This window comes from Salvelinus namaycush, chromosome 12 (assembly GCF_016432855.1).
Source record: "Salvelinus namaycush isolate Seneca chromosome 12, SaNama_1.0, whole genome shotgun sequence".
Lineage (NCBI taxonomy): Eukaryota > Metazoa > Chordata > Actinopteri > Salmoniformes > Salmonidae > Salvelinus > Salvelinus namaycush.
The window spans coordinates 17,256,740-17,279,235 of NC_052318.1; the positions used below are offsets into that span (position 1 = coordinate 17,256,740).

Here is a 22,496-nt window from a genome sequence, read left to right on the forward strand (position 1 = left end):
GTAACTCTAATGAACTTATCGTCTGCAGCAGAGGTAAATCTGGGTCTTTCTTTCCTGTGGCGGTTGTCATAAGAGACAGTTTCATCATAATGCTTGATGGTTTTTACGACTGCATTTGAAGTAACTTTCAAAGTTCTTGAAATTTTCCTCATTGACTGACCTTCATGTCTTAAAGTAAGGATGGACTGTCGTTTCTCTTTGCTTATTTTAGCTGTTCTTGCCAAAATATGGACTTTGTCTTTTACCAAATAGGGCTATCTTCTGTATACCACCCCTACCTTGTCACAACACAACTGATTGGCTCAAACGCATTAAGAAGAAAATACATTTCAAAATGTACTTTTAACAAGGCACACCTGTTAATTGCAATGCTTTCCAAGTGACTACCTCATGAAGCTGGTTGAGAGAATGCCAAGAGTGCAAAGCTGTCAAGGCTTTTGAAGAATCTCAAAATTAAAATATATTTGTTTAACACTTTTTTTGTTACTACATGATTCCATATGTGTTATTTCATAGTTTAGATGTCTTCACTATTATTCTACAATGTAGAAAATAGTAAAAATAAAGAAAGACCCTTGAATGAGTAAGTGTGTCCAAACTTTTGACTCGTACCGTAAATTGTATGTTATAGAAGTGTCCAGACAACTTTTTTGTGATTTCACTTGTTTTTTTAGACATTTTCCCTAAACAGCAAATCACTTCCTCATCCTAGTGTGTGGGCACTTCCTCATTCTCATTGTGTAGTATGGGGGCTCCGAAAAAACATGAACAAAGGCTCCAAAAACATCCAATACTTATTTTTAGAAACTGCTAAGCTCTCAGAATAGTGAAGCAGGTCTTTTTTGTTGTACACATGAAATTGTGTAATTCTTAATTTTATCCGCAACATTATATTCCATTTTGTTGCGACTCGAGCGAAACCTTTACATCCATTCTACAGGTAACTGCTAAAATAAAGGAAACTTGAGTAAATGTGGTATACAATTGTAACGCTCTGGGTGTCGGGGGGTGTGAAGTCAGGCGCAGGAACAACAGAGAGTTCAATATAGTGCTTTTAATGCACACACGGTAAACAATGTCCCCACGAAAACACTGGGTGTACAAACAAATGCCCCATACACGGGGGACAAAAAACCAGTCCAAATACACTCTACGAACGAAATAAACAATACGTTCGTCTACTCCCGATACCAAGGTACAACTGATCAATCCCGCACAAAGAAACGTACGGGCTGGCTGACTAATAAAGCCCAACTAATTATAATCACCTCAACACAGGTGTAACAAATAAACACATAAGGAGGGGGAGGAAAAAGAGTCAGTGGCAGCTAGTAGGCCGGCGACGACGACCGCCGAGCGCCACCCGAACGGGAAGGGGAGTCACCTTCGGTCGGAGTCGTGACAGTACCCCCCCTCTGACGCGCGGCTCCCGCAGCGCGCCGACACCGGCCTCGAGGTCGACCCGGAGGACGAGGCGCAGGGCGATCCGGATGGAGGCGATGGAAATCCCTCAACATTGACGGATCCAAAATGTCCCCCACCGGTACCCAGCACCTCTCCTCCGGACCGTACCCCTCCCAGTCCACGAGGTACTGCAGGCCCCTCACCCGGCGTCTCGAGTCCAGAATGGCCTGTATCGTATACGCCGGGGACCCCTCGATGTCCAGAGGGGGAGGAGGGACCTCCAGCACCTCACCGTCCTGCAGGGGACCAGCTACAACCGGCCTGAGGAGAGACACATGAAACGAGGGGTTAATACGATAATAGGAAGGGAGTTGTAATCGATAACACACCTCGTTTATTCTCCTCAGGACTTTGAAGGGCCCTACACACTGCGGCCCCAGCTTCCGGCAGGGCAAGCGGAGGGGCAGGTTTCGGGTCGAGAGCCAGACCCTTTCCCCCGGTACAAACACGGGGGCCTCACTGCGGTGGCGGTCAGCGCTCCTCTTCTGCCTTCTACTAGCTTGTTGGAGGGACGCCTGGATGGCCCTCCAGGTCTCCTTGGAGCGCTGTACCAATTCCTCCACCGCAGGAGCCTCGGTCTGGCTCGGATGCCATGGTGCCAGGACCGGCTGGTACCCCAACACACACTGAAAGGGGGACACGTTAGTAGAGGAGTGGCGTAGTGAGTTCTGGGCCATCTCGGCCCAGGGAATGTATCTCGCCCACTCCCCTGGCCGGTCCTGGCAATACGACCGCAGAAACCTACCCACCTCCTGGTTCACTCTCTCCACCTGCCCATTACTCTCGGGGTGATAACCGGAGGTCAGGCTGACCGAGACCCCCAGACGCTCCATGAACGCCCTCCATACTCGGGACGTGAACTGGGGGCCCCGATCAGAAACGATGTCCTCCGGCACCCCGTAGTGCCGGAAGACGTGGGTGAATAAGGCCTCCGCAGTCTGTAGGGCTGTAGGGATACCGGGCAACGGGAGGAGTTAGACTTAGAAAACCGATCCACAATCACCAGAACCGTAGTGTTCCCCTGAGACGGGGGAAGATCGGTCAGGAAATCTACGGACAGATGAGACCATGGCCGTTGTGGAACGGGGAGGGGTTGCAACTTCCCTCTAGGAAGGTGCCTAGGAGCCTTACTGTGGGCGCATACCGAACAGGAGGAGACATAAACCCTAACGTCCCGAGCTAAGGTAGGCCACCAATACCTCCCCCGAAGGCTCCCCACTGTCCTTGCCACCCCAGGGTGACCCGAGGAGGGTAGGACGTGAGCCCACCGAATCAGTTGGTCCCGAACACCAAGCGGCACGTACTTCCGCCCCGCCGGACACTGAGGAGGCGCGGGTTCCGCCCGTAGCGCCCGCTCGATGTCCGAGTCCACCTCCCATACCACTGGTGCTATCAGCCTCGAGGCGGGGAGGATGGGAGTGGGTTCGGTGGACCTATCCTCCGTGTCGTAAAGGCGGGACAGTGCGTCAGCCTTTACGTTTTGGGAGCCTGGTCTATAGGATAACGTAAACCGGAACCGGGTGAAGAACATGGCCCACCTTGCCTGACGTGGGTTCAGTCTCCTAGCTGCCCGAATATACTCCAGATTCTGGTGGTCGGTCCAGATGAGAAAGGGGTGCTTAGCCCCCTCAAGCCAGTGTCTCCACACCTTCAGAGCCCTGACCACCGCTAACAACTCCCGGTCCCCCACATCATAGTTACGCTCCGCTGGGCTGAGCTTCCTAGAGAAGAAAGCGCAGGGGCGGAGTTTTGGTGGCGTACCCGAGCGCTGTGATAGCACGGCACCCACCCCAGCCTCGGACGCGTCCACCTCCACTATGAATGCTAAAGAGGGGTCCGGATGCGCCAACACGGGCGCATCCGTGAACAGAGCCTTCAACCTGTTGAAAGCTCCGTCCGCCGCTGCTGACCACTGCAACCACACCGGGCCCCCCTTTAGCAGTGAGGTAATGGGAGCCGCTACCTGGCCAAAACCCCGGATAAATCTCTGGTAGTAGTTGGCAAAACCCAAAAACCGCTGCACCTCTTTTACCGTGGTCGGAGTCGGCCAATTACGCACGGCCTTAATGCGGTCACTCTCCACCACCACCCCCGAGGTGGAAATGCGATAACCCAGGAAGGAGACGGCTCGTTTGGAGAACACACACTTCTCAGCCTTGACGTATAGGTCATGCTCCAGCAGTCTACCAAGCACCTTGCGTACCAGAGATACATGCGCGGCGTGAGTAGCTGAGTAGATCAGAATGTCATCGATATACACAACCACGCCCTGCACGTGCAGGTCCCCGAGAATCTCGTCTACAAAGGATTGGAAAACGGCTGAAGCATTCTTTAACCCATACGGCATGACGCAGTACTCATAGTGGCCCGATGTGGTACTAAATGCGGTTTTCCACTCGTCTCCTTTCCGAATACGCACCAGACTGTACGCGCTCCTGAGGTCCAGTTTTGTAAAGAACTGCGCTCCGTGAAATGATTCCACCGCCGTAGCAATGAGAGGTAGTGGGTAACTAAACCCCACTGTGATGGCCTTTAGACCTCTATAATCAATACACGGACGCAAACCTCCCTCCTTTTTCTTCACAAAAAAGAAACTCGAGGAGACGGTTGAGATGGAGGGCCGAATGTACCCCTGTCCCAGAGACTCCGTGACATATGTCTCCATAGCCAACGTCTCCTCTTGGGACAAGGGGTACACGTGACTCTTGGGAAGCGCAGCGTTTACCTGGAGATCTATCGCACAATCCCTTCCCGGTCGATGGGGTGGTAATTTCGTCGCTTTCTTTTTACTGAAAGCGATTGCCAAATCGGCATACTCGGGGGGAATGCACACCGTGGAACCCTGGTCTGGACTCTCCACCGACGTGGCACCGATAGAAACTCCCAGACACCTTCCAGAACACTCCTCTGACCACCCCTGGAGAACCCCCTGTCTCCACGAAATACTGGGATTGTGCCGGGCCAGCCAGGGAATTCCCAGCACCACTGGAAACGCAGGCGAATCAATAATATAGAGACTGATACGTTCCCTATGATTCCCCTGCATCACCATGTCCAGTGGAACTGTGGCCTCCCTGACCACCCCTGACCCTAATGGCCGGCTATCTAGGGAGTGCACGGGAAAGGGAGAATCTATCGGCACAAGCGGAACGCCCAACTTACGGGCGAGTCCGCGATCCATAAAGTTCCCAGCTGCACCTGAATCGACTAGCGCCCTATGCTGGGAAGAGGGAAAAAATGTAAGGAAAAAAATCAAGACAAACATGTGACCAACAGGGGGTTCTGGGTGAGTTTGGTGCTGACTCACCTGGGGTGATCGAGAAGTGTTCCGCCTGCCATCTCGACTCCCAGACGGACCCCCCCAGCACCGATCGGCCGTGTGTCCTCTCCGACCACAGCTGGTGCAGGGGGGGCCTCCTCCTCCGATACCCCTCGGCGCGGCCCCTCCCAACTCCATCGGGATGGGAGCCGGGGTGCTGGGTGGTGGAACGCACAGGACCCTCTCCGAACGCCCGCGGGCAGCCAGCAGATTGTCCAGTCGGATGGACATGTCAATTAGCTCATCAAGGGAAAGAGCGGTGTCCCGACACGCTAGCTCCCTGCTGACGTCCTCCCGGAGACTACACCGGTAGTGGTCAATAAGGGCCCTGTCGTTCCACCCTGATCCCGCGGCCAAGGTCCGGAACTCCAGCGCGTAATCCTGGGCGCTCCTCTTCTCCTGCCTGAGAAGGAATAGTCTTTCACCCGCCGCTCGGCCCTCTGGGGGGTGGTCAAACACGGCACGAAAACGGCGGGTAAACTCTGGGTAGTGCTCCTTCGCTGAGTCTGGGCCATTCCAGACTGCGTTTGCCCACTCCAGAGCACGACCCGTTAGGCAGGAGACGAGGACACTCACCCTCTCCGCTCCCGAGGGAGTGGGGCTAACGGTGGCCAGGTATAGTTCCAGTTGGAGTAAGAACCCCTGGCACCCTGCCGCCGCTCCATCATAATCCCTCGGGAGCGTAAGACGGAGCGCGCTGGAGCCGGGGGATGGAGAGTCCTGAGGGGGGGGAGCCGAAGGTGGAGAGAGGAGCCCACTCCTCTCCCATCGGTCCATTCTCTCCATCATTTGGTCCATGGCCGATCCGATCCGATGGAGGACGGTGGTATGGTGGAGAACCCGTTCCTCCATCGATGGGAGAGGGTTGGCCGCTGCTCCTGCTGACTCCATTTCTTGGTGCGGGATTCTGTAACGCTCTGGGTGTCGGGGGGTGTGAAGTCAGGCGTAGGAACAACAGAGAGTTCAATATAGTGCTTTTAATGCACACACGGTAAACAACGTCCCCACGAAAACACTGGGTGTACAAACAAATGCCCCATACACGGGGGACAAAAAACCAGTCCAAATACACTCTACGAACGAAATAAACAATACGTTCGTCTACTCCCGATACCAAGGTACAACTGATCAATCCCGCACAAAGAAACGTACGGGCTGGCTGACTAATAAAGCCCAACTAATTATAATCACCTCAACACAGGTGTAACAAATAAACACATAAGGAGGGGGAGGAAAAAGAGTCAGTGGCAGCTAGTAGGCCGGCGACGACGACCGCCGAGCGCCACCCGAACGGGAAGGGGAGTCACCTTCGGTCGGAGTCGTGACAACAATGTCGTCACAAATGTGGGACCAGCGCCGTTGTAACTACCAGCGCTGTTGCTAACTAGCATAGCTGGTACCATTTGTTTCAAATAGTAATGGGATATTAGAATCGCGTTGTCTTAACCTTTGTCTTCTTCAACCTCCCTTCCATACAGGAAATTCCAGACACTTGTAGAGTCTATGCCAAGGCACATTATTAAGACACTTTATGTTGGTGTTTCCTTTATTTTGGAGTTTACCTGTAGCAGCGGGCTACATGGAGAATAGAACAGCTGGATAGCGGAAATGGCTTGAGTCGCACAAAAGGGAATATAATGTTGCGGATAAGTTCGGAATGACACAATTTCATGTGTACAACATCTAAAGAACTGCATTACTATACTGAGAGCTTTGCTGTATCTAAAAATAAGTATTTGGGTGTTTTTGGATCCTTTGTTCATGTTTTTTAAGGGCCCCCATACTACACAAGGAGGATGACGTGTCCACTAGGCACACACTGGTTAAATTTCAATGAAGTTATGTTGAACCAACATAGAATAGAGGTTGAGTCTACATCTGTGCCCAGTGGGGGATTTTCTGTTTGGGGTAAGTTTCTCAAAAACAAGTGAAATCACAGAATAGGTGTCTGGACCCATCTATTTACATTTAACATTTAAGTCATTTAGCAGACGCTCTTATCCAGAGCGACTTACAAATTGGAAATCTATAACATTCCATTTACATAAAAAAATGAGATTTGATTGTTAAAAACAAAACTTCTCCTTTAACCAACTCATACGAAAGACACACATACATACAGGCTTTTGGAGAGGTGCGGGGGGCTGCCAGACTGAGCGCCCGGGGAGCTGTTGTTGTGGGGGGTTGAGTGCCTTGCTGAAGGGGACAACGGCAGGCAATGGCATCTAGGATTTGATACCAGCAACTCTCCGGTTGGTTGCCAGATCACTTCCCATTTCCTGCCAGGTCACTTCCGACAGACTTTTCCCGTTGGACCCGGGATTTGAACTGGCAACCCTCTGGCTGCTGGATCACCTCTCTAACTGCTAGGCTACCTGGTGCCCCGTTTCTAGTGTTGTTTTTTGTCAACCATGTTATTGTGAAGCCGAAAACAAGCTTCCACTTAGTGTGGACAGTAACATTTGTCTAATTCTAATTGTCTCTCTGCTCCAGCTCCCTGTCCCACCGCCTGCCCCCCACATCCCCCTCCACCCTGAGCATCTCTGGGGCCGGGGCCTCCTCCTCATCTAGCGAGCGCTGCCGTCTGACACGGGGCTCCACCATTCGAAGCACCTTCCACGGGGGCCAGCTGAGAGACCGGGGCCCGCCCGTCTACTCGGCCCCGCCTACCTCCCCCACTCTGTCCCACCATGATGCAAGTCCCCTGCCGCACGCCCGCAGCCGTGCCACCTCCAACCTCTTCACCAAGCTCACCTCCAAACTCACACGCAGGTAAGCGGTCACCTCCTTAACGGTCACCTCCTTAACAGTCCACTCCATATCACTTGCCTCCAAATGCAGGGGACAATCACCTTAGTGAATTGTAGTAGTCACCTCCGTAACACCTGCCTCCATACTCACGCGCAGGTAATCGTTCACCTCCACAACACTCACCTCAGTAACGTTTGCCTCCAAATGCAGGAGACAATCACCTTAGTGAATAGTAGTAGTCACCTCCGTAACACCTGCCTCCAAACTCACAAGCAGGTAGTCGTGGACCAGGGTCGTGTTTAGAAGGGGAAACGGGGGAGGTAGGCACACTAACTGAATTTGTTCAAGAAGATCACTGTTGATAATTTTCTGTTACACAAAGTTACAGACCACTGCCCCGGGCCCTGACATTGGAAACGGAGCTTACCCAGCTCTCCCTGGAATCAGCTATAATATACAGTATAATCACATATATGTAATGTAATGAAACATATGCTTCCTCCATGCCAATCAGCTACAGCTGCGCTGTTATCCACCATTCCTTTGGCCATGATTCAATTATATTCTCTTTCTCCCCTTCCTCTCCCATTTCTTTTTCTATCTCTCTCTTTTGCTCTTCCTCTCCTTACATCAGGGTCAATCTAGAACCCTCTAAGCGCCAGGGCTCAAACAAATCAGTCTCGGGTTGTACCCTTCCCCAGGGATCAAAAACAGTTAGTAAGTTCGCATGTCTCTGGCTTCTCTCTGTCGGCCTGCCTGCCTGCCTGCCTGCCTGCCTGCCTGCCTGCCTGCCTGCCTGCCTGCCTTCTGGACATACTAACACTGTGTGTGTGTGTGTGTGTGTGTGTGTGTGTGTGTGTGTGTGTGTGTGTGTGTGTGTGTGTGTGTGTGTGTGTGTGTGTGTGTGTGTGTGTGTGTGTGTGTGTGTGTGTGTGTGTGTGTGACTGCGTTCCTGTTTACTTACAGTACCAGTCAAAAGTTTGGACACACCTACTCAAAACTATGAAATAACACATAATGAATCATGTTGTAACCAAAAAAGTGTTAAACAAATCAAAATATATGTTAGATTCCTCAAAGTAGCCACCCTTTGCCTTGATGACAGCTTTGCACACTCTTGGCATTCTGTCAACCAGGTTCATGAGGAATGCTTTTCCAACAGTCTTGAAGGAGTTCCCACATATGCTGAGCACTTGTTGGCTGCTTTTCCTTCAATCTGCGGTCCAACTCATCCCAAACCATCTCAATTGGGTTGAGGTCGGGTGATTGTGTAGGCCAGGTCATCTGATGCAGCTCTCCATCCCTCTGCTTCTTGGTCAAATATCCCTTACACAGCCTGAAGGTGTGTTGGGTCATTGTCCTGTTGAAAAACAAATGATAATCTCAGTAAGTGCAAACCAGATGGGATGGTGTATCGCTGTAGAGTGCTGTGGTACCCATGCTGGTTCAGTGTGCCTTGAATTCTAAATAAATCACAGACAGTGTTACCAGCAAAGCTCCCCCACACCATCACACCTCCTCCTCAATGCTTCACAGTGGGAACCACACATAGGGAGATATTCCGTTCACCGACTTTGCGTCTCACAAAGACATGGTGGTTGGAACCAAAAATCAGACCAAAGGACAGATTTCCACCGGTGTAATGTCCATTGCTCGTGTTTCTTGGCCAAAGCAAGTCTCTTCTTCTTATGGTGTCCTTTAGTAATAGTTTCTTTGCAGCAATTCGACCATGATGGCCTGATTCACACAGTCTCCTCTGAACAGTTGATGTTGAGATGTGTCTGTTATTTGAACTCTGTGAAGCATTCATTTGGGCTGCAATCTGAGGTGCAGTTAACTCTAATGAACTTATCCTCTGCAGCAGAGGTAACTCTGGGTCATCCTTTCCTGTGGCGATCCTCATGAGAGCTAGTTTCATCATAGCGCTTGATGGTTTTTGCGACTGCACTTGAAGAAACTTTCAAAGTTCTTGAAATTTTCCGAATTGGCTGTAATGACGGACTGTCGTTTGTCTTTGTTTATTTGAGCTGTTCTTGCCATAATATGGACTTGGTCTTTTACCAAATAGGGCTATCTTCTGTATACCATCCCTACCTTGTCACAACACCCCTACCTATACCACCCCTACCTTGTTAACTTTTAACAAGGCATACCTGTTAATTGAAATGTATTCCAGGTGACTACCTCATGAAGCTGGTTGAGAGAATGCCAAGAGTGTGCAAAGCTGTCATCAGGCAAAGCGTAGCTACTTTGAAGAATCTCAAACATAAAATATATTTTGATTTGGTTAAGACTTTTTTGGTTACTACATTAATCCATTTGTGTTATTTCATAGTTTTGATGTCTTCACTATTATTCTACAATGTAGAAAATAGTAAAATAATGAAAAACTCTTGAATGAGTAGGTGTGTTCAAACTTTTGACTGGTACTGTACCTATCTGTTTGCCTTTCTGTTACATACCTTTGTGTCTGTCTGTATGTCTGCCTATCTGTCTGTGTATGTCTTACTGACCTGTCTGTCTGTATGACTTCCTTTCTCTAACTTCCCATGTGCCTAGTACTTACCTGTCTGTATGTCTGTCTGTATGCCTGTCTGTATGCCTGTCGGTCTGTCTGTCTGTCTATATGCCTGTCTGTATACCTGTCTGTATGCCTGTCTGTCTGTATGCCTGTCTGTATGCCTGTCGGTATGCCTGTCTGTATGTCCGTCTGTCTGTATGCCTTACCTGTCTGTCTGCATGTCTGTCTGTAGGCCTGTCTGTAGGCATGTCTGTAGGCCTGTCTGTAGGCCTGTCTGTATGCCTGTCGGTATGCCTGTCTGTATGCCTGTCTCTCTGTACGCCTTACCTGTCTGTATGCCTGTCTGTCTTACCTGTCTGTATGTCTGTCTGCCTTACCTGTCTATCTGTAGGCCTGTATGTCTGTCTCTGTCTGTCTGTATGCATGCCTGTTTGTCTGTCTATCTGTAGGCCTGTATGTCTGTCTCTGTCTGTCTGTATGCATGCCTGTTTGTCTGTCTATCTGTATGACTGTGTGTCTGTCTCTGTCTGTCTGTATGCATGCCTGTTTGTCTGTCTATCTGTATGACTGTGTGTCTGTCTCTGTCTGTCTGTATGCATGCCTGTTTGTCTGTCTATCTGTATGACTGTGTGTCTGTCTGTCTGTCTGTATGCATGCCTGTTTGTCTGTCTCTGTCTGTCTGTATGCACGCCTGTTTGTCTGTCTATCTGTATGACTGTGTGTCTGTCTCTGTGTGTCTGTATGCATGCCTGTTTGTCTGTCTATCTGTAGGCCTGTGTGTCTGTCTCTGTCTGTCTGTATACATGCCTGTTTGTCTGTCTATCTGTAGGCGTGTGTGTCTGTCTCTGTGTGTCTGTATGCATGCCTGTTTGTCTGTCTATCTGTAGGCCTGTGTGTCTGTCTCTGTGTGTCTGTATGCATGCCTGTTTGTCTGTCTATCTGTAGGCCTGTGTGTCTGTCTCTGTGTGTCTGTATGCATGCCTGTTTGTCTGTCTATCTGTAGGCCTGTGTGTCTGTCTCTGTGTGTCTGTATGCATGCCTGTTTGTCTGTCTATCTGTATGACTGTGTGTCTGTCTCTGTGTGTCTGTATGCATGCCTGTTTGTCTGTCTGTCTATCTGTAGGCCTGTATGTCTGTCTCTGTCTGTCTGTATGCATGCCTGTTTGTCTGTCTATCTGTATGACTGTGTGTCTGTCTCTGTCTGTCTGTATGCATGCCTGTTTGTCTGTCTATCTGTAGGCCTGTGTGTCTGTCTCGGTGTGTCTGTATGCATGCCTGTTTGTCTGTCTATCTGTAGGCCTGTTTGTCTGTCTCTGTGTGTCTGTATGCATGCCTGTTTGTCTGTCTATCTGTATGACTGTGTGTCTGTCTCTGTGTGTCTGTATGCATGCCTGTTTGTCTGTCTATCTGTATGCCTGTATGTCTGTCTCTGTCTGTCTGTATGCATGCCTGTATGTCTGTCTATCTGTAGGCCTGTGTGTCTGTCTCTGTCTGTCTGTATGCATGCCTGTATGTCTGTCTATCTGTAGGCCTGTGTGTCTGTCTCTGTCTGTCTGTATGCATGCCTGTTTGTCTGTCTATCTGTAGGCCTGTATGTCTACCTACTTGTCTTTATTCCATAGGTCTCGCACACTGCTTTTTGGTTCATTCCTTTGGCATGCCTGGGATACATAACACTGTCATAACAATGACTTAACATGACACAAACAATGAATTAGCTATGGCAGTTTTGCTAGACAATTGGCTGATAAACAGTAAACATGGTCTTAGTTGTCATAAACTGACACCTATGATATGTTATGAAAGTGTTATTTATCCTTTTATTATACGTAAGGGCTTGCGTTAAAATAATGATTTGTTCCAGGGGCACCATCCTAGTGCATAAGGTCTTCCTGTGACTCCATCTACCTTGTTTTATTTTGAATGACAGTTGATTCCTGGACATGCGGACTGTCTTTGTTGTGTGGTGGAATTGATAGTGACGTACAGTTGGTGTCACAGAATGCACCAACATTTACACTGCTGTGGATTCTCCCACCGCACCCTAAAAGACGTGGAGTACAATCATATCAGTACAGATTCACTGTTTCCACTGAACAAACACAATATGAGAAACATGGGGTTGTTTTTTTATTTTTTATATTGATACAGCCTTATTAGTTGACTCTGTTGTGCGAGTCAGGGCCTCTGATACGGGGTAATATTGCAGTAATATCACTCCATACTCTGACCCGTATTCATGGGTTGCACTTACGTCACCCAGTCGTGTCACGCCATCTGAACGGAGGCTCTGTCACAATTCGTGTGTATAGGTGGCAGGGAAGTCAGGCGCAGGAGAATTAAACAAAACATAACTCCAAAACCATAAATACAAATGAAACAAATTGGGTAGGAGAACCCGTCGCGCACCAAATACAAACAACACGACACTGAACATAAAACAATCTCTGACAAAGACATGATGGGAAACAGAGGGTTAAATACACAACAGGTAATTAATGGGATTGAAACCAGGTGTGTAGGAAGACGAGACAAAACCAATGGAAAATGAAAAATGGATCAATGATGGCTAGAAGACCGGTGACGTCGACCGCCGAGCACCACCCGAACAAGGAGAGGCATCGACTTCGGCAGAAGTCGTGACAGTACCCCCCTCCCTGATGCGCGGCTCCAGCCGCGCGTCGACATCGGCCTTGGGGACGACCCGGAGGGCGAGGCGCAGGGCGATCCGGATGGAAACGGTGGAATTCTCGCAGCATGGAAGGATCTAACACGTCCTCCACCGGAACCCAGATTCTCTCCTCCAGACCGTACCCCTCCGAGTACACGAGGTACTGAAGGCCCCTCGCCCGACGTCTCGAATCCAAAATGGATCGAACGGAGTACGCCGGGACCCCCTCGATGTCCAGAGGGGGCGGAGGAACATCCCGCACTTCAGTCTCCTGGAGGGGGCCAGCCACCACCGGCCTGAGGAGAGACACACGGAACGAGGGGTTAATACGGTAATTAGTGGGTAGCTGTAACCTATAACATACCTCGTTCACTCTCCTCAGGACTTTAAGCGGCCCCACAAACCGCAGACCCAGCTTCCGGCAGGGCAGGCGGAGGGGCAGGTTTCGGGTCGAGAGCCAGACCCTGTCCCCTGGTGCGAACACCGGGGCCTCACTGCGGTGACGGTCTGCGCCAACTTTCTGGCGCAGTATGGAGCGCTGGAGGTGAACGTGGGAGGCCTCCCAGGTTTCCTCCGCAGGAGCTTCGGTCTGACTCTGATGCCATGGAGCCAGAACCGGCTGATACCCTAATACACATTGAAAGGGAGAAAGGTGAGTGAGTTTTGGGCCATCTCTGCCCAGGGCACGAATTTCGCCCACTCCTCCGGCCGGTCCTGGCAATAAGACCTCAGAAACCTACCCACATCCTGGTTAACTCTCTCCACCTGCCCATTACTCTCGGGGTGAAAACCTGAGGTAAGACTGACCGAGACCCCCAGACGTTCCATGAACGCCTTCCAGACCCTTGACGTGAACTGGGGACCCCGATCAGACACTATATCCTCAGGCAGTGTGTAAACAGAGCCTCCGCAGTTTGTAAGGCCGTAGGGAGACCGTGCAAAGGGAGGAGACGACAGGACTTAGAAAAACGATCCACAACGACCAGGATCGTGGTGTTACCCTGTGAAGGTGGAAGATCAGTTAAGAAATCCACCGACAGGTGTGACCACGGTCGTTGTGGAACGTGAGGGTTGTAACTCACCTCTGGGCAGGTGTCTAGCAGCCTTGCTCTGGGCGCACACTGAGCAGGAGGAAACATAAATCCTCACGCCCTTAGCTAAAGTGGGCCACCAGTACCTCCCATCAAGACAGCGCACCGTCCAACCTATCCCAGGATGACCAGAGGAGGGTGACGTGTGGGCCCAATAGATCAGTCGGTCACGAACAGCAGACGGAACGTACAGATGCCCAGCTGGACACTGAGGGGGAGAGGGCTCTGCACGTGACGCCTGCTCAATGTCCGCGTCCAGCTCCCACACTACCGGCGCCACCAAACAAGAGGCTGGGAGTATGGGAGTGGGATCCATGGACCGCTCCTATGTCTCATACAGCCGGGACAGTGCGTCTGCCTTCACGTTCTGGGAGCCTGGTCTATAAGAGAGGGTAAACACAAAACGGGTGAAAAACATGGCCCACCCTGCCTGACGAGGATTCAGTCTCCTCGCTTCCCGGATGTACTCCAGATTGCGATGGTCAGTCCAGATGAGAATAGGGTGTTTAGCCCCCTCAAGCCAATGTCTCCATGCCTTCAAAGCCTTGACGACAGCCAACAGCTCCCGGTCCCCCACATAATAGTTTTGCTCCGCCGGGCTGAGCTTCTTCGAAAAGAAAGCACAGGGGCGGAGCTTCAGTGGCGTACCCGAGAGCTGAGAGAGCACTGCTCCTATCCCAGCTTCGGATGCGTCCACCTCCACTATGAACGGCAAAGAGGGATGAGCCAATACAGGAACCGAGGTAAACAGAGCCTTCAGGTGCCTAAAAGCCCTGTTCGCCTCAGCTGACCACTGCAAGCGCACCGGGCCCCCCTTTAGCAGTGAGGTAATGGGAGCAGCAACCTGACCAAAACCCCGGATAAATCTCCGGTAGTAGTTGGCAAACCCTAAGAATCGCTGCACCTCCTTTACCGTGGTGGGAGTCGGCCAATTATGCACGGCTGCAATGCGATCACTCTCCATCTCCACCCCTGACGTGGAAATCCGATGCCCTAGGAAGGAGACGGACTGTTGGAAGAACAAGCATTTCTCAGCCTTGACGTACAGGTCATGTTCCAACAGGCGACCAAGCACTTTGCGCACCAGGGACACATGCTCGGCGCGTGTAGCGGAGTATATCAGAATGTCGTTGATATACACCACTACACCCTGCCCGTGCAGGTCTCTGAAAATCTCGTCCACAAATGATTGGAAAACTGATGGAGCATTCATCAACCCATACAGCATGACTAGGTACTCATAATGCCCTGAGGTGGTACTAAATGCCGTCTTCCACTCGTCTCCCTTCTTAATACGCACCAGATTGTACGCACTCCTGAGATCCAGTTTAGTGAAGAAGCGCGTCCCGTGCATTGACTCAATCGCCGTAGCGATAAGAGGTAGCGGGTAACTATACATCACTGTGATTTTATTGAGACCTCGATAATCAATGCACGGGCGTAAACCTCCATCCTTCTTCTTCACAAAAAAGAAACTCGAGGAGACGAGTGAAGTGGAGGGCTGAATGTACCCCTGACGCAGGGATTCAGAGACATATGTCTCCATAGCCACCGTCTCCACTTGCGACAGGGGATACACGTGACTCCTGGGAAGTGCAGTGTCTACCAGGAGATCTATCGCACAATCCCCCCGTCGATGGGGTGGTAATTGAGTCGCCTTCTTTTTACAGAAGGCGAGAGCCAAATCGGCATATTCTGGGGGAATGTGCACGGTGGAGACCTGGTCTGGACTTTCCTGGTCTGGACTAATATTTTCCTTGTGACCCCCCTGCGTTACCATACTCAAAGGAGCGGTGGCCTCCCTGATAAATCCTGACCCTAATGGTCGACTATCTAAAGCATGAACGGGGAAAGGCATATTCACAGGAACAATGGGGATCCCTAAACTATGAGCTAATCCTTTGTTAATGAAATTCCTAGCCGCGCCTGAATATGCTAGGAACGCGGGGAAAATTCAGGAAAGGTAACAGAGACAAACATATGTGCAACAGAGGGCTCTGGGTGAGAATGGTGCCTACTCACCTGGGGTGACGCCAGAGTGCCCTGCCTGCCACCTCGATACCCAGAGGAACCCAACCCGGCACCGACCAGCAGTGTGACCTCTGTGGCCACATATGGTGCACGAGCGGGATCCCCCTCCGTTCTCCCTGTGCACCGCACCTCCCAGCTCCGTAGGTATCGGAGAGGGTGTGCGGGAGGATGGAACAACCAAACCCCAATCTGGACGTCCGCGGGTAGCCAGCAGGTTGTCCAGCCGGATGGACAGGTCCACCAGCTGGTCGAAAATGAGGGTGGTGTCTCTGCAAGCCAGCTCCCGACGGACGTCCTCACGTAGACTACAGTAGTAATGGTCAACCAAGGCCCGGTTGCTCCATCCAGCTCCGGCAGCCAGGGTCCTAAACTCCAGTGCAAACACCTGGGCGCTCCTCGTCTCCTGCCTTACATGGTAGAGGCGCTCACCCGCCGCTCTGCCCTCAGGTGGGTGGCGAATACTGTCCGGAAACAGCGGATGAACTCCTCAAAATTGTTCAACGCTGCATCTCCCCCTCCACACACAGCGCTGGCCCACTCCAGGGCTCTCCCGGTGAGGCACGAGACGAGGGTGAAACTCTTCTCACGGTCCGATGGAGCTGGGTGGACCGTGGCCAGGTACAGGCTTAGTTGGAGGAGGAACCCCTGGCAGCCGGCAGCATTTCCGTCGTATCCCTATGGCATGGATAGCTGGATCCTGCTAGGTTCAGGTGGGACAGGGGCGTTCAGGGGAGACCCCGGTTGTGCTGGTGGAGGCGCTGGGAAAACTCCCTGTGTCTCCCAGGGGTCCATATTCTGGACAACGCGATCCATGGCAGCGCTCAGTTTGTAAATCATCTCTGTATGTTCCATGACGTGCTCCTCCACCTCCATGGCCGGGGTACCTTCTCCTGCTGACTTCATTGTTGGTCAGAGATTCTGTCACAATTCGTGTGTATAGGTGGCAGGGAAGTCAGGCGCAGGAGAATTAAACTTGGTAAAATTGAGTAATTTAATAAAACAAAACATAACTCCAAAACCATAAATACAAATGAAACAAATTGGGTACAAGGACCCGTCGCGCACCAAATACAAAAAACACGACACTGAACATAAAACAATCTCTGACAAAGACATGATGGGAAACAGAGGGTTAAATACACAACAGGTAATGAATGGGATTGAAACCAGGTGTGTAGGAAGACGAGACAAAACCGATGGAAAATTAAAAATGGATCAATGATGGCTAGAAAACCGGTGACGTCGACCGCCAAGCACCACCCGAACAAGGAGAGGCATCGACTTCGGCAGAAGTCGTGACGGGCTCACTAACATTTTACCAAATATTTTTTATAACTAAACCAAGATACACCACAACCTGTCGTTTCCAATGGGAGCAAATTAAGCATAGTGGGCAGAGCCAAGCACGAGCTAGCAAGATCCTTATGCCGCGTTCTAGCATGTGTTTGCATATTTCCGTTAGGAAATGCCTACTCTGTGAACTGCGTGTGTGCAGTAACTCAATTCGCCATTGCCCTCCTTCTAAACAACAACAAATTTTACAACTTTGGCAAAGGGTAAAGTCTACAAGACTTAGTCAACTCTGTTCGTAACAGAATATTGTTTTGTGAAAAGCAAACTGTATTCAGATTAAATGTTTAATCGCTGAGAAAATGTGCATGTCGGCCCAATTCCATCTGGCTCCATGTTCTTCCACTGCCGGCCACTGGTGCTTCCTTCTCACCATATTTGGTGGGGAGTGGAACTTCAAACCGGAAGGTTCAGATTCATACATCTGGTGAAACATATGGCTCCTTGTTCTATCTGTGGTTATACTGCATCTAAAGTTAATCTGACGACATCACAATGATGACAAAAGGGTTTCCTACTCATTATGTGTCTCCTTTAGAAATGACATCGTATTTCCAAGCCACTATAACGCACTTTCGACTAAATCTTCATCAACGCCAATTGACAATGCATTGAGTAAAATGACTCAGGAGTCAATAGAACTTTCATAATAATATTGTGAGGCAACATGCAACCCATGAACACCTGGAGGATTTTGTTGCTGTTGTTGTTTGCTTGTCCTCACTCTGATTTATTTTCCTTTCTTTTTGAATGGCTTCACTGTATTGTGGATGGATGATGACTGTGTACTTGGTGGACATGGAACTGCATCTCCCATAAATCACCTCTCCGATTCCCCCTTCAACTGTGTGTGTGTTTGTGTGTGTGTGTGTGTGTGTGTGTGTGTGTGTGTGTGTGTGTGTGTGTGTGTGTGTGTGTGTGTGTGTGTGTGTGTGTGTGCGTGTGCGCGTGTGTGTGTGTGTTTGTTCTCTACGCAGGGTCACAAATGAACCTGAGGGAATCTGCCGATCTGCGGTCACAAGGTCAGTATATGTCACAAGGTCAGTATATCCGGCAGCCCTTCGTCAACCCATCTAGAACTCATGTTTCAGACAGTAAACTTACACACCTTAACTGGACATTCAAGTTTAGATTCAACAACCCGTCACAAGTTTTTCTTCTTACCCACATTTACTACCCCTTTCCCTCTAACAGCTGTTCTCTCCTCCTTTTTCCTCCACTCTTCCACACCTCTGTCCTTTCTCCTACTTTTCTGTCCCTTTCTGGCCTCCAGTCGCCATTTACCTGGGCATCAAAAAGCGTCCGAGCCCCGGGCAGTCGGACGTGGCTGGGATCTGAGGGGACCTGGGGGGCGGCGGGACCCGGCGGAGGTGGTGCTGGCTCTGCGGGAGGCGGCACGGGGTTGCGGCTGCCAGGTCCACCATGCCGGCCCCTTTCTGCTCTCCTGCACCCACGGGGCGGCCAGTGGTCAAGTGGCCTTTGAGGCCGAGGTGTGCCACCTCTCCACAGGGGGCAGCGCCGCCAACAATGAGTCTTCCAACGGGGTGCGGTACACGCGACTCTGGGGGTCACCACTTGCTTTCCGGGACATCGCCACGCAAATCTCGAAGGACCTCGAACTCTGAATATAATGGGGGTTGAGAAGGATGGAAAGAGAAATAGATAAAGGGACTTGGGGCTGGAGATAAATACATTTCCTCCTGTCTCTTACGTGGCTAAAGACCTACCCCTCTCCACACCAGTCTCAACCTCACCACCCAAACCCCCCACGCCACACAGACTCAAGCATCCCCTCCCCCCAACTTCATCCACTGGATCCAAACCAGAGAGAAATCCAGCTTCATATTTTTTATTGTTAACTCTAGCCATAATGACTATTACTTTTATGATTGGTATCATTGTGGTTTTTAACCATCACCACCTCCGAACCGACACTATCGAAAACATTTCTTGTGTCTCGCCGTCTTTGATTGTCTTTGATTGTCTTCTGCGTGTCACTGTATGTGTTTTTGGTCATTCTTCTCCCATTTGAACATTAATATGGATTAAGTGATTATCCAAGGACTTGTCGCCAGTGGACAACATGCACAAATAGGGAGACAGTTAACTCAATGATTTGACAAGTGGCCTGAAAAGTTGCTCTGTTTTTCATTGTGTGCATGGTATGGGTGGGATTGAATTATTGGCAATGACAGAGGAGTTGACAGACACTTTGAACCAGCCAATGGTAACATTCACATCCATTTTCCACTTACAATATCATCAACTGAATAAAGTAGCAGATGGGGATGTTTTCTCGGACACACCATGAATCTTTCTCAGTAAGTCTTATTGCACATGACAAATATAAACTGGACGGATATAGGTTTCAGTTTTGTAGTATTGTACAACCCACACCGTAATAAGCTGTTTTATTAATGTATAAGATCAAGTAGTATACACTTTGGTACACATCATGCTCCATCAGCGGCAATATGAAAACGGAATCTATGTAGATCAGAACTGTGGTTCATAGTGCTATTTTTTCACCTTCATACCTCTTTAGCTACCTGTACATTTGGTTTCCTGCACACACCCTTGCAAAGTAATTCCATTGGCACATTCCTTTTCCTGAGAAACTATTTTAACCCTCTGATTGGCTGGGATCAATGTCTGTGTTGGAACTGGTCATTACCAATAATCATATCAAGCTGTTTTTAAGCATTTCATCCCCTACTTCTCACGATATGATCTATCCCTTTTACATTTCTTCAGCAAAGTTGAATTCAAGTCATGAAAGAGTTACAGTTCCTCTGCATAAAATAGCCTAACTCAATGTATTATGGCTGAAAGGGTGGCTGGAAAGGAAAAAAATGCAACCGCGGTTCACTGCAGAACATTGTGCCCTTGAATGTCACATGGCTTTGCCAAAATGAAAAGCTGTCATACATACTAGTGAACCAAATTTGGAACAGACAATGTTTGAAGTACATGATTATTTAAGTATTTATATTTTAAATACTTTATTTCTGTGTATTTGAGTAAGTCATATATGTATATATATGTATATGTATATATGTGTATATATATGTATATTAATGTATATATATATATATATGTCATATTGCTTTCAGTGCAATGCGATGCAATGCAATTTTGTTTGATTTCTATTCCGTGCCATGCCGATTTATCTTCAGCCATCTCACTACATTGAAGGTGAACATCAAAATCAGTTTTTTTCTGAGGCAACTGGAACCACCCAATCCCATTCCCACTGTTACACACACACTGGTGCCTCTACTCTGACACCCTTCAGCATTTTGACATTGGTGAACTTCAGATCAAACTGGTTTTGTCTACTGCTGATGACTGTCCCACATGACAAAATGCTACAGTTTACTATACAATACTATAGTACTTACTATAAAATTATGTAGTTAACTGTAGTATACTGTAGAATACTATACTCCACACTGTAGTATACCTCGATCGTGTAGTGCTTACTATAGAATTTTGTAGAATACTAAACTCCACATTGTAGTATCCATTGATCATGTGTAGTACTTACATGTTGTTGTATACTGTAGAATACTATAGTAAATACTACAGTAATTTCCGCAAAAATACTACATTATCCGCAAAAACACTACAGTGTTTTAACTATAGTAAATCTACAATATTAATTTGCATATACCTCACCCATTCCCATACCCTGTACCCCAATTTGTGCCACCCATGAATGAGAAACCTACATGCCAAGTATAGACCATATATTGTGTTCCCTACAGGTTATATAAAAGAGCAGAAGCTCTAAAGTATCCGTTCAGACTCCATTCCTACCTACCTACAGGTTATGGAAAATTTGCTCTTTTAGTGTTTGTCCTGTTGGTTTCCTACAGGGCGGCAAGTAGCCTAGCAGTTAGAGCGTTGGGCCAGTAATCGAAAGGTTGCTGGTTCGAATGCATGAGCTGACAAGGTGAAAAATCTGTCCAATGTGCCCTTGAGCAAGGTACTTAACCCTAATTTGCTAAAGGGGCGCCATACTACTATGGCTAACCCTGTAAAACAACACATTTCACTGCACCTATCTGGTGTATGTAACAATAGTAAACTCTATAGTAAACTGTAAATCATGTCTGCAAAAACACTGCAGTATATACTACAGTACACTACAGTCATGTCTGCAAAAACACTACAGTTGAATACTATAGGAAAGTCTGCAAAACACTACAGTGAATACTATAGTATATAAATATAGTAATAGTACAGTATTCTTACCATAGTATATTAATGTATTTTTTCATGTGGGGTCGGCTACTGTGGGTTGTAGGGGAAGTGCATAGATACGCAGAGGAGTCATTTAGAGAGACAGAGAGAGACAGAGACAGAGAGAGACAGAGACAGAGAGAGACATAAAGACAATGTGACTGGGATGCTGTGTTTTCCCTGTTGCTCCTCTTACAGTATGCCTACATACAGTAAAAGTTCAATGTTGGAAAATAAGAACCTCAAAATGGCTTCCTCACCCTCCTCCTGATTAGAATAAAGGATGTACTGTGATGTTCATGTAGGCTACAGAGACCAAGATGTCTGCCTGGTTATTTACTGTTAACGCTCTCGGTCTCAGTTGTGGCTTTTTGCTCATGGTTTAACCAGTCAGACCAAAGTGATCATGTAGGGTTTGATCTTCATCACAAGCGTTTTTGCTGTCTGTATGTCAGTTTGTTTTTGCAATCCTCCTCCTGTCGGTTATTTTTTCAAAAACACTCACAACTGTCATCTGCTTCACAGACACGTTGTTGAATAATCTCTTCTGAATCTCCTTGTGCTGTTTTGTCTGCCCCATGACAGGATCCCCTATATAGGAGGACAATACTAGTCCACTACATTTCACCGCCCTTTACAGTACAGAACAGACAGACACACTTATTGACCTGAAAAGGGTCAGTCCTATGTCCTATAACATTGTGGTGTATATTAGCATTAGGTAATATAGACCTCAATGCACTTTGCTTTGACTTGAATCAGCTCCTTCCAGTGGGCCCTAGGGCAATGCCCATAATGAGCCACTGGAGGGCGCCAATGTCTTAAATGTGAACACTTCAATTTGTGGATATTTGCACAGGTACTTTTTTTTTTTTTAGATGAATATCGTAATAGAAAAAACTGGATTTATATCAGCCAGTTAATGGCTGTATATAAAATATATGAATATAGTATATATCTTAGCGGTCAAGGTTTATTTATAGCTAGAACAAGGGAAGTGCTTCTAGTTTAAAGCAGTTTCTGTCAATGACAATAGGGAACAATACCAACCTG

General features: G+C 48.7%; 1 protein-coding gene across 1 annotated transcript in view; it reads left to right on the forward strand.

Annotated features, from left to right (window-relative positions):
• Positions 1-18,823, forward strand: part of LOC120056785 (MAP/microtubule affinity-regulating kinase 4-like) — a 70,117-nt gene extending 51,294 nt beyond the window's left edge. The window contains exons 15-18 of the mRNA XM_039004991.1: positions 7,277-7,555; positions 8,169-8,251; positions 18,176-18,220; positions 18,393-18,823. Of these exons, the coding sequence (XP_038860919.1) occupies positions 7,277-7,555; positions 8,169-8,251; positions 18,176-18,220; positions 18,393-18,823 (838 nt within the window). The remainder of the gene's footprint in view (positions 1-7,276; positions 7,556-8,168; positions 8,252-18,175; positions 18,221-18,392) is intronic.
• Positions 18,824-22,496: the final 3,673 nt, after the last annotated feature.